The 16270-nt window shown below is 45.5% G+C and overlaps 1 protein-coding gene across 1 annotated transcript; it reads right to left on the reverse strand.

The window, feature by feature from the left end:
• Window positions 1-2747: 2747 nt before the first annotated feature.
• On the reverse strand, window positions 2748-10703 carry LOC100844884 (ABC transporter G family member 36). The gene is made up of 22 exons (XM_003569281.4): window positions 10285-10703; window positions 10072-10192; window positions 9824-9912; window positions 9591-9675; window positions 9332-9491; window positions 9126-9202; window positions 8958-9011; window positions 8772-8862; window positions 8375-8676; window positions 8008-8289; window positions 7587-7903; window positions 7331-7491; window positions 6984-7250; window positions 6630-6868; window positions 6208-6540; window positions 5839-6129; window positions 5611-5694; window positions 5391-5524; window positions 4077-4304; window positions 3825-3996; window positions 3462-3716; window positions 2748-3369 (listed from the first exon to the last, which is right to left on the reverse strand). The coding sequence occupies exons 1-22, from the start codon at window positions 10635-10637 to the stop codon at window positions 3112-3114; spliced, it is 4353 nt and encodes a 1450-aa protein (XP_003569329.1). The 5' UTR covers window positions 10638-10703; the 3' UTR covers window positions 2748-3111.
• Window positions 10704-16270: the final 5567 nt, after the last annotated feature.

Consider the following 16270-nt stretch of genomic DNA (forward strand, 5'->3'; position numbering starts at 1 on the left):
ACTCATGCAAACTCCACGCTGTACGAGGACCACCTGCCACCAACTATGGTCCGGCCGGAGCTGTGCTAGCTAGGGTCTGCCCCCGTCTACTCCTATCATGCATCTTTCATCTCCTCCTCTGCGCCAGCTCCCAAAGTGCTGCAAATTCACCAAAAAGGAATTCGGGATCTCTACCTGACTACTACCTTTACCAGCACCGCACATCTGCATTGATTTGTGATAATCCACGATGTCCTGAGCGTCTCCCGGGGGGGTTGGGGCCATTCGTGTCCAATCGTCCAGGGCAGGGATGAGCTTGCATACGGGTATTCATGCAAAATCCTGCGTGCATGTGCGCGTGTTTATATTCTTACAAATACTGTAGTACTGTACAAGCTTTAGCTACAGGCCACAACCCTCAACTCCCCAACCGACCGCCTCTTCTGCACTTCCAGCTACTGCCCCCCCCCCCCGCCCGCCATGGTTAGTGCAACTGCAACTGCAACCAATATATATGCTCCTGCCGCTTGTTTATGCATGCGACGACAGCGGCATCTGCTTCCCGGGTTTTCTTAACGAAAATTAAGTTGGACCTAAAGCGCACCACCATCTGGTGCGCTTTGAATAGAAACTCTGAACATATTCTTCAGTTTTTTTAACAGCGGCATACATATTTTTCAGTTTCTGAGGTGTACCATAGCATCTCTGCTCTCGCTTGTGTTTTAAGTAGTGGCGCAATTATGGGGTCCGGACCACGTCTTAATTAGTACTAGTACAATATTACAGACCAAGGCGTAGACACGATACGCTAAGAAGACGAACACACGACCAAATGAGAAACTAATAAGCCGAGCCGGAGAAGATAATACCATGCAGCGTCTTACAGTAGGAGAGCCCGATGTCTGGAAACTGAAAGGGAAAGCAGAAAGAGAATGATTGCCCACAATCATGGCTTTCATGCTATCTCATATACATAGGTAGATGTACAAGATATACATGAAAAGAATCAACACTAATACTCTACCAAAATGGCCCGATTATATGCAATATCTCGAGCACTAAATATGGAAGAGGATAACAGAATATGGTAACCGAATATATAATTCGGTTTGCCTAACATCCCCCTGCAGTCGCAACGGGAAATTCTCGGACGCTGAGACTGGATCGGAAGTCCAAGAATAATGGTGATGGTAGGCCTTTGGTGAAGATGTCCGCGAATTGTCGAGACGAAGGCACATGCAGAACGCGGATGTGCCCCAGCGCAACATGATCTCAAACGAAATGAAGGTCAATCTCGATGTGTTTGGTGCGCTGACGTTGGACTGGATTCGTGGACATGTAGATAGCATTGACATTGTCGCAAAAGACAATTGTAGCACTGGGCAGAGGTCGGTGAAGCTCCTGGAGAAGTTGGCGGAGCCAACTTGCTTCAGCGACGGCGTTGGCGACAGCTCGATACTACGCTTCGGCGCCGGAAAGAATCAACACTAATCCTCTACAAAATAACCTGATTATATGCAATATCTCAAACACTAAATATGAAAAATGATAACATAATATGGTAACTGAATATATGATTCGGTTTGCCGAAAGTTACACCGGATAGGAATGAGACGGCTAGCACGGCTCTCCTGCTGAGCGTTGGCCGCCACCAAGAAACCAATACGGGCATAAACAGAGCAAACTTTCGCCACGGACAGAGCAAATGCCACGCCGACTTTCTTAGTTCTTATGGCGTGGAGTAACGACTGATGCTCGTACGTGCTGCCTCTTGCTAGCATATATCTGATGGTGCTAGCCTAGCCAGGACCCATGCATGTGTTGCAACACTTGTTGGAATCCCACGATTACTTACTTCGTAGTGGCAGTCCACACATTTTTTAGCCAGGTTGCTCTAGCCAGCGCACTCTTCTAGCCCTAACAGACATGGATGATAGCTACTACACTGGTAGGTGCGTCAGTTTATGGACGTTGTGCTAACAACATGAAAACATGTACTCACTCCGTTCCTAAATAATTGTCGTGTTTTTAGTGCAAGGGAGTAGAACTAACTGAACTTTTTAATAACAAAAATCCAGCATGATTCACGTCCGAGAGTTTTCACGGTTTCTCTAGCTATATATCGGCGGTCAGTGTGCACATGAACTGGGAAGGAGTGCGTCAAGATTGTATGGGAATTTCTTTTCTCTCCTCTTCGCTGTATTCAGTGTTCTGCAATTTACCAAATCAACGTGTTTGGCATCATGGAAAACAATTGGCAAACTGTGATTCTTGTGCGGCACAATGGAAATTCTCGGGCCAAAACTCAGAGCCCATATTATGTATTGTGTCCCTGCATGCATAGGTCCGTCGATGCAGAGACCGAATGCAAGAACTTCGTAAAAAAAGTTTGTATTGTTTTGGGGATGTTTTTCATCAGAACACCCTTCTGGCAATTTATCAACAGATCCGTCATAGTTTCAAAGTTTTGAGTTATGTTTTACACAGAGAATTTAGTACTATACCAGTCAAAAATACATTTACGACTTGAATTATAGTTTTTAAATGGTACTCCCTCCGATTCTAAATTGTTGTCGAAATATTACATGTATCTAGACGTTTTTTAAGAATATATACATGAATATTTGGGCAAATTTGGGTCAAGAATTTAGAATCAGAGGGAGAGTATAAGATACTTTATTAACCAAAGATTGTTACATTCTCCAGTTTACAAAGAGCGTAGGAAGCAGAGCATATAACTCCACCCGGTGCAACCGTGCAAGCACTCCTTAAATAAAAGGTCTGTATTGTTTTTGGGATGTTTTTCATTAGAACCTTCTGGCAATTTAGCAATAGATACCATTAGAGTTTCAAAGTGTCTAAGTCCTGTCCTGATCTAATTCTCAGCTGTGTAGAACTACAGTATAGTTCTCACAAGAATCATAAGAAATATATGTTGAGGTTGGGCCGAAGAGGACTGCTGGAAATAAGAACTAATGCAGTATACAGCTTCCCAAAAACCTGTATCATCTACTAGAAGATAACTAATAAACCCATACATTCCATGTGATCAAATGCTATGCACAAATCCACTCGTATTTGCAACCCAACTAACATAATATCTTCCTAAGACATGCTTCCTATCGTCATCGTCTATCTCTTCTGGAAGTTCAGCTTCATGATGGCAAAGCCGAATAAGAAGGCGAACAGCAACGTGAATGCCACGACCACCGTGGCCACATAACCCAACCAGCTGTGCTTGAAGTCGAAGTAGTCTTCTATGAAGTCTTTCACAAGGGTACCGTCATCCATAGGCGTCACGACATCGCCAAACTGCGAGACGACCAGTCCGTACAGCGTCCATGCAACGGGGCATACCCAGCAGTACCATCGCCACCAGATTGGAGTTTTCTGTACGTAGTTTCAGGCAAAATGGGAATAATTAAGCTATATGAACGCCCAAAGAATAGTACATATGGACTACCGAGGGTGATGACACTTACCGGTCGAGGGATGATGAACCCAGAAAAGAGATTCCAGATGGCGTAGAACGCCGAGGAAACGATTGAGGCGATGTGGTAGTTCGGTGTCAGGCCGATAGCCATCATGCCGTAAAATGTGAAGTATAGCAGCGTGAAGTACATGAAGAAAAGGTACCAGAAGAATTTAGGAGCTGTCCACTCAAACCCGATCATAGCGTAAACTATGACTCCATATACGGTAGCCTGAACCAGTGTGTATGGGAGTTCGATGACAACCTGGGATAGATAAGTTAGTCAGTAATCAGAGTTCAATGGCTCTCAATAAAGAACAACCATCAGAAAAAAAGATCTCCTGGAACTGATGATTTGTACAACAACATTCACCTGGCCAAATGCATATGGGAAAGCCGAGTACATGCCAGCTGCTCTTTCACGGTAAAAGACTGTCCTCTCGACAGCGACCACTGGCTGAACCGAAGTACAGTTCATAACTCCGATGAACAGCACCGCAGCATACATTGACCCCATGGCGTTGAACAAGTCTTGTGACTGGCTCCTGGAGTACGAAACAAGAGATAAATAAATTTTTGAAGGTGGCTACTTGCTTGCGATAACAATGTTGGTGACATGGCTTACATTTTGCCACCAAGGTCCCAGAAGATGGTGCCGAAGAGAAGAGCAATGACGGTAGTGAAAAGGAACCTAACGGCATTGTATGGGGGGTTCCTCCAGTATGACAGGTTCTGCTTCCACAGGCAAGCCACGCACTGTGTGATTGAAGACTGTGAGTACTGGGTAGGGAAATACAGGTCACTTGAACCTGGTGCAGGTTGGCTTAGTTCCTTTATCAAAGCCTTGTTCCTCCTGCAAAAGGACAATGCCAGTGTTACGACTGTAATAAAAATGCTTTGTATAAAAGAAAGTTTTTTTTGAGGAAAAATAAAGGAAAGTTATCCTATTGGAAATTGCAAGGTCAAAGTCTCAAAGAGCATTAATTATGTCGATACTGGTAATTTTCCATTTTTGTCGTGGTAGCTTGTTTTAATACACCAAGTTACCTGTCTTCTAAAATCTGCCAAAAGTAAATTAACCTATTTACCTGTAGTCTGCTAAGATTCTTAAAGTATGCTAAATTACCTGACCAGTGACATACCAATAAAAACTTGAGAAATTTTAAAATGTCCCCCAAACGCTGTCTCTTTTGATTGACCGAATGGATACAAATATTATTAACTCTTGGCAGGTAAGAGTCTATGAATGAACATACAGTGCTCATATGGATCACTTAATACAAATAAAGAAATAATACTCCTACCATAAGGAAAATATGACATGCTAATTACTCCCTCCGATCCTAAATTCTTGTCGTTGTTTTAGTTAAAATTTGTACTAAAACAACATCAACAATTTAGGATCGGAGGGAGTAATAATTTTACATTCCCAAGTTTGGCTTCACTATGAGTGCCATGTCATGTTTTTTTTAAAGAAAAATTGGACATAGTAGTGGAACATAGAAATGTTCATTAATACTTCAAGTTCGACATACTAGTGTATCGTTTATCCTAATTATGGTAAAAACTATCTTCCGATATTTATTTTTTGTTTCTTCTGCACTATATTATTTGCAGCAGTTTAGTTGATATCACAAACTAATTGTAATCAGTAGACTTGACTGTTTTGCATGACAACATAGAATATATATGATAGTCTTACTTTGAATATGAATTTTCCCTCGAAAAACAAAGCAACAAGAAACCTGCCATATGAAGATTATTTTGTTGGCCAAACATGTCCCCGATCAATGGATGGCTAAGATTAAAATACTGGTCTTACCTCTTGTGAGGTAAGCAGAGCGTATTAAAAGAGCTCTAAAAACTGTATTTCCCTAACCATATAGGGTTATCCTAAACGATGATGTGTGACTAGTAGGATGGCAAGTATGTTACTCACTGGTAGAGTTCAGATTTCTTGTATATGTCACTGAAATCAACACCTAGCATCTGCTCTTGACCGGTTGTTGTCACTTCCAGCATCCATGTTGCCGGATTGTAGCCATCTTTAATTTTGCCAACTCCATGTATCCCCTGGACAATACAAAGTCATATGCGCTTATCAGTATTTTCAAGAAATTAAATTGGGGTATATTCAAATTCCTGCAATATCACTTTACCTCGAAGTACTCGATTAACTCTGAAGAATGATGACCCAATGGACCAGCATAGATCTCTTCTCCGCCTCGCTTCATCAGGAAAAGCTGCAAGCATTGATCAGACAGTTTACACCTCACAGAATAGTTTCAAAGTTTGGACAACCAGACATAATTTGCTGAGATTCACCAATTGGGTCCAGTTATCCAAAGGGTAGCTGGTAAGATTCTCTGACGTGAAGTCTCACTCACCTCATCAAATGCTTCAAAAATGTCAATGCTAGGCTGATGAATCGTACAGACCACAGTTCTACCAGTATCAACAGTGTTCCTCACTGTCCTCATAACGATTGCAGCTGCTCGGGCATCAAGTCCGGACGTTGGCTCGTCCATGAAAATAATAGAAGGATTAGCAACGAGCTCCACAGCAATGGTCAGCCTCTTCCTCTGTTCAGTCGACAGACCATTCACTCCAGGTAGACCAACCAATGCATCTCTCAGAGGCTTGAGTTCCACAAGCTCCATCACCTCCTCGATGAACATCTGCGTACACAGAGGTAAGAAACTATCTATCAAGTATTGACTAAAGATGACAAATAACAGTTATTTTGTTTGACTGACCTTTCTTTTGTTTAAGTCTACATCCCCGGGAAGACGGAGCCATGCTGAGAAAAGCAGCGATTCATAGACTGTCACCTGCGGCGAGTGGATATCATTCTGTTCACAGTATCCTGATACACGCGCAAATGTCTCTTGTTTCTTTGGGTATCCTGAAATGCTGATGTTTCCTTCGATGTACCCACCTGTCTTTCTCCCTGCCAACACATCCATCAGAGTAGTCTTGCCAGCACCACTGACCCCCATCAGTGCAGTCAGCACCCCAGGCCTGAAAGATCCACTGACACCTTTGAGGAGCTCCAATCGATCTTCAACTACCCCTTGTGTTTTCATTTCCTGTAACAAATTTCATGCTCGAGGTTACGAACTTACGATCAATGAACGATGATGAAACTCTAACAGAAGCTCTCTTTTTTATGAATTACCGGTGGCATGTCAACAGAGTATCTGATGTTTTCAAAGGTGAGTGCAAGCGGGAGAAATGGAAGGACCATTCCCCTTTTCACAGGGCTAGAATCTTCAACAACTGCCGAATCATTTCCAGTACTGATTCCTGACGGTCCATGAGTTTCCAAGTGATTGTTGTCCAAAACCTCACCGTTCAGGTTGGCATGCTTCTCCTTCAGTTCATCTTCAGATACCGACGAACGGGAGTTGCCATATGCTGGACAAGATGAAACCATTCTCAGGATTATATATAGTTAAATCCAAGGAAAATAAGCAAAGTAGCACTGAATGTAATCTTTTCATGAGATAAAAGTAATTCTGGATGTACTCACCCTTCAGGTATGTCAGGGCAAGAGTGAAGAGAGCATTGAACAATAAGGTGAATCCGAGCATTGCACCCAAACCGATCCAATACCACTTGGCTTCAGGGAAAACTCCACGGGACTTGAGGACTTGCACACCAAGGGTCTCGTTTGAGGCGGTGCTATTCAAGATTTTGTCCCAGCTGTGACCCAAGAGCTCATTTACTGAGATGGCGTTCTGTGCATACATTAGTGGGGAGATCCAGTAGCCCCAAATCCACCATTTTTTTACTTTTTCTGCAGGTTCAAACAGAATGAAGAACTTACATGAGGCTGTATTGCCAAGGACTAGCAGGCCAGAAGGGTGAGTATTTTACCTCTTACTAGAATGAATCCGCCCAAGACCATAAAAATTAGCAACATGAATGACGCAAAGACATTTGCAACAATCATGCTCCTCGCTGCCCCACCTATGAATCGGAAGAGTGATGCTGCCATCTGATTGATTGCTAACATAAGCAGATATTGCTTGAAGAACCTGATGACAGCAAGTACTCTAAGAACGTTGCAGAACAATATCGGATAGCTGCCGGTACAAAGTTGTGGAACAAAAGATTCTAAACCAAATCTCACCTGCCTACATTTGGGTCGAACCCCATGACATAGTATGTTATGAAAACATAGCCGCCAACCTCAATAAACGTGATTGGGATCTTGAGGATCCATGAGGGTATCGCATAGGCCCATGCAGGGTAGAAAAGGAGGTCCCTCTGCTTGAAGAACACAGGCAGCTTAAAGACAGTGAGTGCGAGCTCAGAGAAGCCATTAAACATGATCATGAGCACACCAAAGAAGAGCGCTCCCATGTAGATACCCCCACTGGTCACAGAGTCGCGCTTCATGCTTGTACGGAAGAAGAGCGTCATTGAAATAAATGACATTAGGATCAGCTGCAAGGCCAATACACCGAGAAATCAGTTATGCTGCTGCTGTTTTTCATTCTATCATATAGAAATCAATCCATTTGTTTGTACTTTGTACTAATGGTAATCACCTGGAAGGTTCTAAACATGTAGACAAAAGAGTTCCTCTTCATGAGGAGGATCTCCCTGTCAATGTTTGCCTTTAGCAGCTCCGTGCCACTCACACCATACCTCGTGGTCGTCAATGCAGCTGGATGGCTCTTGCTCTTGTCGAACGGAACAGCGAGCTCGTTTGTTATAGCTCTCCCAGTGTGGAACGACCGGAACGCACTGACAAAGTCCTTAACCGGCACGAACCGGTAGGGCTCATCAACCCGTGCCCAGTATTGCTTTTGATCTTTCCTTGAAGTCACCTGTTCAGTATTTGCACAGAGGTGCGTTATAAAAAAACCGTACCCATGCATACAAAAGAAGGCATGGGAATGCCAGTGTAGGTACCTCTTGCAAGAAGTCAGCGACACCCTTCCTCTCAGGACACTTGAACCCCATGGACTCGAAGAATTCAAGCACATTCTCACGAGGGCCCTGGTAAACGACCTGGCCGTCTGATAGGAGGAGGATGTCATCAAATAAGTTGTACGTCTCAGGGGCCGGCTGCAGCAGGGAGATGACGGCCGTGCCGCCAAGAATGTGTACGGACTGCCGGAGGGAGTTTACAATCTGGAAAGTAGTGGAGCTGTCAAGCCCAGTGGAGATCTCATCCATGAAGAGCGCCTTGGCAGGCCCAACAAGCATCTCACCTACAGGACATATCCAAGTAGAACTATTCACACCATTTTTCATGAACAGCTGACTTTCTAGAACTGAAATCAGCTTGATTTCTATCCTTTTTTACCGGTTGTAACACGCTTCCGTTGTCCACCAGAGATGCCCCTCAGCATCTCGTCCCCCACCATCGTGTCTGCGCATATCTCTAGTCCTAATATCTGCAACAGGTAGTAACGTCTAAACTGATGAACAAGACAGATCTGGGTAATTCAATCTAAAGTCACTCGCAGTTGTAGCTCAAAGATGCATGTACCTTCAGTATATAGTCTGTGTTCACGTTGGCCTCTAGCCCCCCCATTGAAGATGCCTAATAAAGATAAGCAGAAATATTATATGAAGTTCATTTCAGATTAGTTGTCATGAAAACACTCACTGAAAACACCAAAATCTTTTTGATTTATTTAGGATCTCCAAATCTTGCCTTCATAAACGCATCGATATCAGCATCAGGTTTGATATTTGCAGCCTTCTCTCGCCTCGACAACTCAGTCAGCATATCTGACAACATAATACAAAGGAAACTTGATAAGCATATCTCAATTGAACCAAGCCAATAACATAGAATCTGCAAGCAGAAGAAATGAATGCATGTGCAGTTGCATGTGAGTAAATTGCAGAGAATCGTACCAAAGCGATTGCCAACACCCTGGCAGCGTGCGGAGAACGCGAGTGTCTCCCTCACAGTCATCTCTCCTATGTGGAGGTCGTGCTGGCTTATGTACGCCGCCGTTCTCTCCGGCACAAACTCCTCCATCCCATGCCCGTTGTAGGTAACATTGCCTGAAACCTGCAGATCGTTTCATCCCATTACTCAATGTGTATGTCAAATCAGTCATTCCCCAGCAAAAGGTGCACTGTTTCTAACAACCAATCTGTTTTTACAAACCTTGAGGTCTTTGTCGAGCCTCCCGGCCAATGCGAGCAGCAAGGTGGTCTTGCCAGACCCAGGTGGGCCTAACAGCAGAGTCATCCTGTGGGAACGAAAAGAGCGTGAGGTGGAAGAAGCGATGAAATCGAGTTACAAAAGACCCGGGTCAAAGTCTCCAAGTTCCAACAGGTACTCCACGGGAAGAGCATCGCATCTTTTCGGTAACCAAAAGTTGAGAGAGATCTTTTCACCTGCGCGGTTTGATGATACCACTGACGTCGTGGAGGATGGGCATGGTCCGCTTCCTGTTGGGGAGTATGCGCAGCGCGTTCGCCGCTTCCTGAACCAAACAACCGAAAACAAATAAATCTCTCTTCCACGCGGATACGCAGAGACAAACAAGAGCGGGTCTTTTTTTTAGAAGATCAAGGTCGGGTCTTTTTCTAAAGAAAAAACAAGAGCGACTGATTTGTGCTCCCGGGGTTGCGATCAAACGGACCTCGAGCGTGTTGGTGATGGAGTTGAGCACGGTGGGGAGGCCACTGTCGCCGACGCGGACCTCCGCCGACGCCACCAGGTGCTCGAACCGCACCTCGATCGTCGGCATGTCGATCCCAACCCTGCGCGACAAAACACGCACAAATCATCAAACACCCAGCAGGCAGGCAGGAAACGAAGTCACAGCTAGCTCGGAAACTGTTAGCACACGCACCGCTCGAGGCGGTCCTTGAGCTTGAACAGGAAGCGCTCGTTGTCCTCGTCGGCGACGCGCACGAGCCGCTCGAGGAGCGCCCGCCGCTCGCGCGGGCCGAGCCCGTGCACGTCCACGTCCACGACCCCCTTCCCCGCCGCCGCGCCCTCGTCGCCGCCGCCGTCGAGCCGCGGCAGGATGGCGCGGCGGACGCGGTCGTAGGTCGGCATCTTCTCGAGCGCGGCCCAGCGCAGCGCCTCCTCGTCGTCCTCGTCCCTCGACGAGCGCGAGAACACGTCGTCCCCGCGCCGCCAGATGGACCCGCTGTCCCCCCGCATGCTGGCGACCTTCTGGATTTCCGCCGCCGCGTCCATCTTCCTCCTCCTCCCCGCGCGCAGCTAGCTATGGTCGCGCCAATGGTTATATTTAGCGGCGCAAACCACCCCCCCCCCCCCCCCCAAACCCAAACCCTGTGCGTGATTCCAAGGGATTTTTCTTTCAAGCCCACCCTTTCAGGCTTGCTTCTGCTGGCGCGGTGGTGTGGGAGTACCGGAGGAGTTGAGGGGACGGACGGGGTTTTTGTAGAGGTGGGAATCCGTTGCACCGGGACGGGGAGGCACTATTTCTTTTCTCTTTTTTCTATGAAACTGAAAGGGAAGGTGGTCATGCGCTGGCCTGGTGGGTGAGGTGGGTACCCGATTGTCAGAGAGTCAGGTATGTTTGCCACGGGAAGCGTGGAGGGTGGGGGACGAGACGACGGAGACTGCATGCTCATCAAGGATCTCCGCCAAATCCCAAATTCCCAATGCATTTTTATTGTCGCCACTTGTCGCTTCTAGAAGTCTAGTTCTGGTTTGAAGGAGGCTAGCGACCGCCTTCTAGTTCTAGAACGGCGTCTGATAGACAGCCCTCGCGGGGAAGCGGCGAGCCAGCATTTATGTTCCCAGCATTGACCCTTTGAGAATGCGAGCCCTGTTTCAAATCCGTTCTGGACGTACTAGTACTTCGGATATTTGGGTAAAGGTTTATGTCTTGCTATTTATGTCATGACCAACCAAAACGTGAATTACGCAGAAGCTCACGGGACACACGATTCTGTTTCCGTAAAAGATGCGCTATCTATTGATGTTTTTGGCATGCCCAGGAGACATGTCAATATATAATTCTGAGTTTTACTTTATGTATTATACTGATATTTACTTACTTACTCTTTATTAAATTCTGAGTATACAAGACTAAAGTAAATTTTGATCAACAATTAAACTACTCAAGTCCTCCATCTTGTCTTCCTCATCCATGGCCACTACGACTTCTTCCTCTACCACCCCAACGGCCTCCAATCCACGTCCGTTTCTTGCTCAACCGCCTCAACGCCCTCTTGCTCCACCGCCGCAACAGCCCCTTCCTCCACCGCCACAACGGCTTCTCCATCCATAGCAGCCACAATCTGCTGCTCAACGCCGCCTCCCACCATGGTGTATATCATCTCCTTCCCTCACTCAGCCACGAACTGCTCTTCAACGCTGCCTCCCTTCATGATAGCCTGTTCTCTCTATGTTGTCAATGGCCTTCTCGTTCAGTTCTTATACTGGTTCAAGGAGAAAAAGGGGCTGGGAGAGGAAGAGAAAAAGAAACGCTCGGTACGCACTATAGATGCATGCAGATTGTGTTCATAGATGCATGCATTTTAACAGCCTTCACACGGCATATGTGTTCCCATACTACTTCAACCAGCAAAAGAGCCCGTGCGTTGTTACGGAACAACGGAAAATTGTATCAAAACGTCAAATTAAATGTTGATGTGTTTATGATATGTTTATTTTCGTGGGCTATACTCTGGTCTCTTTCTTTTTTTCAAATGTCTTATTTATATATTTCTCCTTGCCCTGTTCTCCTATTACTCCTACTCTGTACATTATTTCTCAAATCTTTTCTCCCAATTTCTCGCTCTCCCTCTGACTATCCTCTCCATCCACCCTGAGTGCAAACTTCTCCTCTCCCTGTCCCGATTCATCCAGCCACCGAACATCACGCCGCCATGCGCGGCCGCCCGCTTGTAGATTCCTGCGCGTCGTCTGCTCCCACTTGCTGCCAGGTACGCCTGTGCGCCGCCCGCACATCGCGTCCGCCCACTGATCGCCACGCGCCACTGCCCGTCCGGAGGGCCACCGATGGCTCGCGCGCGACGCGGTCCCTGCTGCCTTGCGTGAGGCCACCGCCATCCCGGCCTCAAGCTCATCCCATCGCTGTCCAAGTCCCGCGGGGAGCCACCGGCGCGCACGAGCCAGTGGAGGCGGCGGTCAGAGCGCGCGACGGAGCCGGGGGTCCGCAGCCGCCTTCCGCACACGGACGCCGCAGACACGGACGAGCTGGTGGAGGCGACAAGACTGGCGGTGGGCGTGGGCGAGATCCGGATCGGGCAGGGGGTGGGGTGAGATTCATAGGAGAGGAGGAGGGCTCTGTTTTTTTTTGGCGTTACATGTTTTTTCTGCGCTTGAGGACTGCAGAAGCCGGGATTAAAAGACACGTGGAGACATCGGTGGCAGATTCGTAATTTCAGTGAAGTGACGTACCGCCGCGACCGTATCATTACCACCAACTCCAATTTAATTTATTGATATAGATTAATGACTTACGTCTAGGAGCCCACTGATTGTGAAACTTCCTGGATTTGGAGATGCGCTGTGTAAATTGTGACGGAGGGAGTAGTGATATGATGTGATGCAAAAAGTGATGATTATTGGATTCATATTGAAAAGCATTTTCTAATGGTATGGTACTAACTTTCATGGGACATCCAAATAAACCCTCTTTCTTCACAGGCGAATTAAGTCATTGGGAACTCATTTTACACCTTGTTTTATCGCTTGTATTTAATGTTTACGTTGCATTCTCCACGTCCAAGAGGCCCATGCCTTGGTAAAAAATTATTGATTTGATTTAATTGGCTAAACTCCCCAATCACGATTCTCTATGTCTCCTCGTCTTTGTATATGAGATTATTGAGCGATGTCTTGCATACTGAGATTATTGAGCGGAGTATATATTGACAGAAGGAGTATATACGTGTACTAATTGTCAAAGTTTGACATAAATTTTTGAGTAAATTTCATAAAACCACTGTTTTTGGGAGGAGTCGTGTTGCTGAACCACAATTAATGAAAAACCATTCACATAAGCACACTTTTTGAGTCAAGTTGTCTCAGTTAGTCTCAAACTAGGTGTGTAGATGTGTAAATGGTTTTACTTGAATCCTTACATGTGGGGCTCATCTGTCAGACGTCACGTCGGTCCCGAAAACTTGCGGGAGTTAGAAGGGGTTGGGGGGTTTAATCACGGGCTAACAGGTCGGGTCGGGTCGGGGTCGACGTGGTGTCCGACAGGTGGGTCCCACATGTAAGAAATCAAGCAAAATCTCCAAACCACTCGTTTTCGGGTTGACTGAGACAATTTTACTTAAGAAGTGTGATTTTGCGAACGGTTTTCCGTTAATTGTGTTCAGCGACACAAAAACCTTGATCTTGTGAAATTTACTCTAAAATTTTGGGCTGACCTTCTATCCTAGAAGGATAGAGTACATTATTGTTGTGATGTTTTGAAAACTTTTGTCACAATTTATTGTTTTATCTCAACTTGAGAATCAGATATGATCTGTCATGATTCTCTGGCGGGTACGGGTATAAAGTATCCACGACAGTGAAATTTTGAGATCTACCTACTACTGGTATACTTTGAGTCTGACGAGGGCGAATCCTACATATATAATCGTCTTTTCAGTCCCATTAACAACATTTACACGAACAAATTTACAACGTGGAAGATAATAATTGTCATGGTTTAGTTCAAATTTGAAGTAAAAATCACGGTAAGAATTTAGGATAGGGCAGCCCATGCCGTGATAATCAGCTGGTTGCAAGAAGCTTTCTCTGGAGAGTCTTGTCCAGCACGTTGATATGTTTGTGACTTTGTGAGAAGCACGGAGAAGCGACCGAAGCCAGAGCCAAATTAAGCATAATAACTATCTGGCGAATGTCGAGTCCGAGTCAAATGGACGGCATCTGCTTGATGCCTGACCTTCTAGAGCGTTGACAACCCAATGAGGTCCTGATTAAACCACAAACATGTGTTGGCAACTGTGACACGGATCCATGCATGCATGATGCATCCGCTTAATTAGCAACTGATCAGACAAATCCACGACAGAGAAAAAATCAGGAGCCTATCAGACCAAATCCAGGTTGAGATATGAGAAGAACTAATTAAACATAAACAAATCGTACGTTCTCTCTAGATCAAACTATAACTCCGATGAGCATAGACGAATTCGGCAGGGCACAGCTGATCCTAGGCTCCTAGCTATTCCAGCACGGAGGGAGTGCCATCATTTTTACACGCAATCCTGCAAAGCAGACACGTTTAACACGCTTGAATAGTCAGTACAGCTGATTGTTCTCGTAGCACAGGGCACATGAGCTGGTTGTTTTCGCACGAATTGATTGAGCAGCACGGCATGGCAGGCATGCGCACGGGTCAATCGTCAATTGCCGGCCCGGGGGACGGGGGTTTGCGTCGTTTTCAGCATCTAAGTACAGATTATTTTGCAGCATACATTCGTGTAATCGTGTTCGTTTCGATTTCACATCACTGAATAGATCGGACTGTTCAAGATCGTATAAACAAATGTAAACTAGTCTCCATGCCATGTTGTTTTAGCAGAGATCCATGCAAGATGGCGACATCAGCCTTTTTTTTTGAGAAAAATATATTTTTGTCTTTCAAAAAAAGTATTCCCTCCTATCATAAACTATTGTCGAAATTTTACATGTATCTAAACGTTTTTTTTAAGAATAGATACAATAATATTTGGACAAATTTGTGTCAAGAATTTAGTATCAGAGTCGGTACTCATTTTTGTTCGTACATCTATTTGCGCTCCAGCTGTCGAAACCGGACACCTATGATCCTCTACTCGTGTTTTTGGTGCCAACAGAGTAGTACGATATTGCTGTTGTTGTTGTTTACTACTCGTAGCTGTCTTTTGCCCTCGAGAATGGCCATTCTTCTCCTTGAAGAATGGAGAATGGAATGGGTAGCTGATTTTGTTTTCCAGTTGTGACTATTCTAGGTACGTGGTAGTGTTGAGAATGGCCATTCTTCTCCTTGAAGAAGAGAATGGAATGGTAGCTGATTTTGTTTTCCTGTTTGTTACTATTCTAGGTACGTGGTAGTGTTGCTGAAACAGTATAACTTGTAGAAAACTCGAAGAGAAAAGGTTGTCTTGTTTTGCTAATCAAGTTGAGTCCGTCTGCATGTGACTGTTGGACCTTTGTCGGGCCTAGGTAGGTTGATCTTTACCTCTATAGCTTTGAACTCTGACGTATTATAAAAACTAGCAGAGTGTCCGTGCGTTATTACGGAATGATTTTTCTCATGCGGGAGATCCGTTTCGTGTGGGAACTGGGAAGGATGGGAGCTTGCACTCGTGTCGTGCGGGAGATCGAGAGGAGGGGGCTTGCGTTGAGGATGGACGAAGACGGACAGCTTCAGGACCTAGGGTATTAGGTGGCATATTGGACGTAATTTTGGTGACGTGACGTACCGCGACGCCCGTACCATCACCACCAACTCCAATTTAATATATTGGTATAGATTTTAACTTTTCAATTGTTTCAGTTCAGCCCAACAGCTGCGATACGTGTTTTTTCTCGTGCGGGAGTGACATATCCCTCGTAATTCTGATGAAATGACATACCGCGACGTCCGTACTATCACCACCAACTCCAATTTAATATATTGATTGATATAGATAGCTGACCTTAGTGCTGCCATGCTTTAGAATCTTCCTACACGTGGTCGTATACATTCTATAACCATTCAAGCGAGCAAAGGAAGTTTCAGCCGTGAAAGTAAGCTTAGAAGTTAGATATTCAATTTCTCGATCACGCACGCACGTACGTAGGACGGTCATACATACTTGCACCAGGCCATCTGCGTACTCCTTCTAGTC

The sequence above is a fragment of the Brachypodium distachyon genome, chromosome 2 (genome assembly GCF_000005505.3).
Source record: "Brachypodium distachyon strain Bd21 chromosome 2, Brachypodium_distachyon_v3.0, whole genome shotgun sequence".
Classification (NCBI taxonomy): domain Eukaryota; kingdom Viridiplantae; phylum Streptophyta; class Magnoliopsida; order Poales; family Poaceae; genus Brachypodium; species Brachypodium distachyon.

Coding starts and splice junctions, on each gene's coding strand:
- LOC100844884 (XM_003569281.4), bottom strand. CDS start 10,637: ATGGACGCGGCGGCGGAAATCCAGAAGGTCGCCAGCATGCGGGGGGAC. Junction 8,677..8,771: donor ACGGAAGCGTGTTACAACCG/GTAAAAAAGGAT, acceptor TATGTCCTGTAG/GTGAGATGCTTGTTGGGCCT. Junction 3,997..4,076: donor TGGGACCTTGGTGGCAAAAT/GTAAGCCATGTC, acceptor TTCGTACTCCAG/GAGCCAGTCACAAGACTTGT.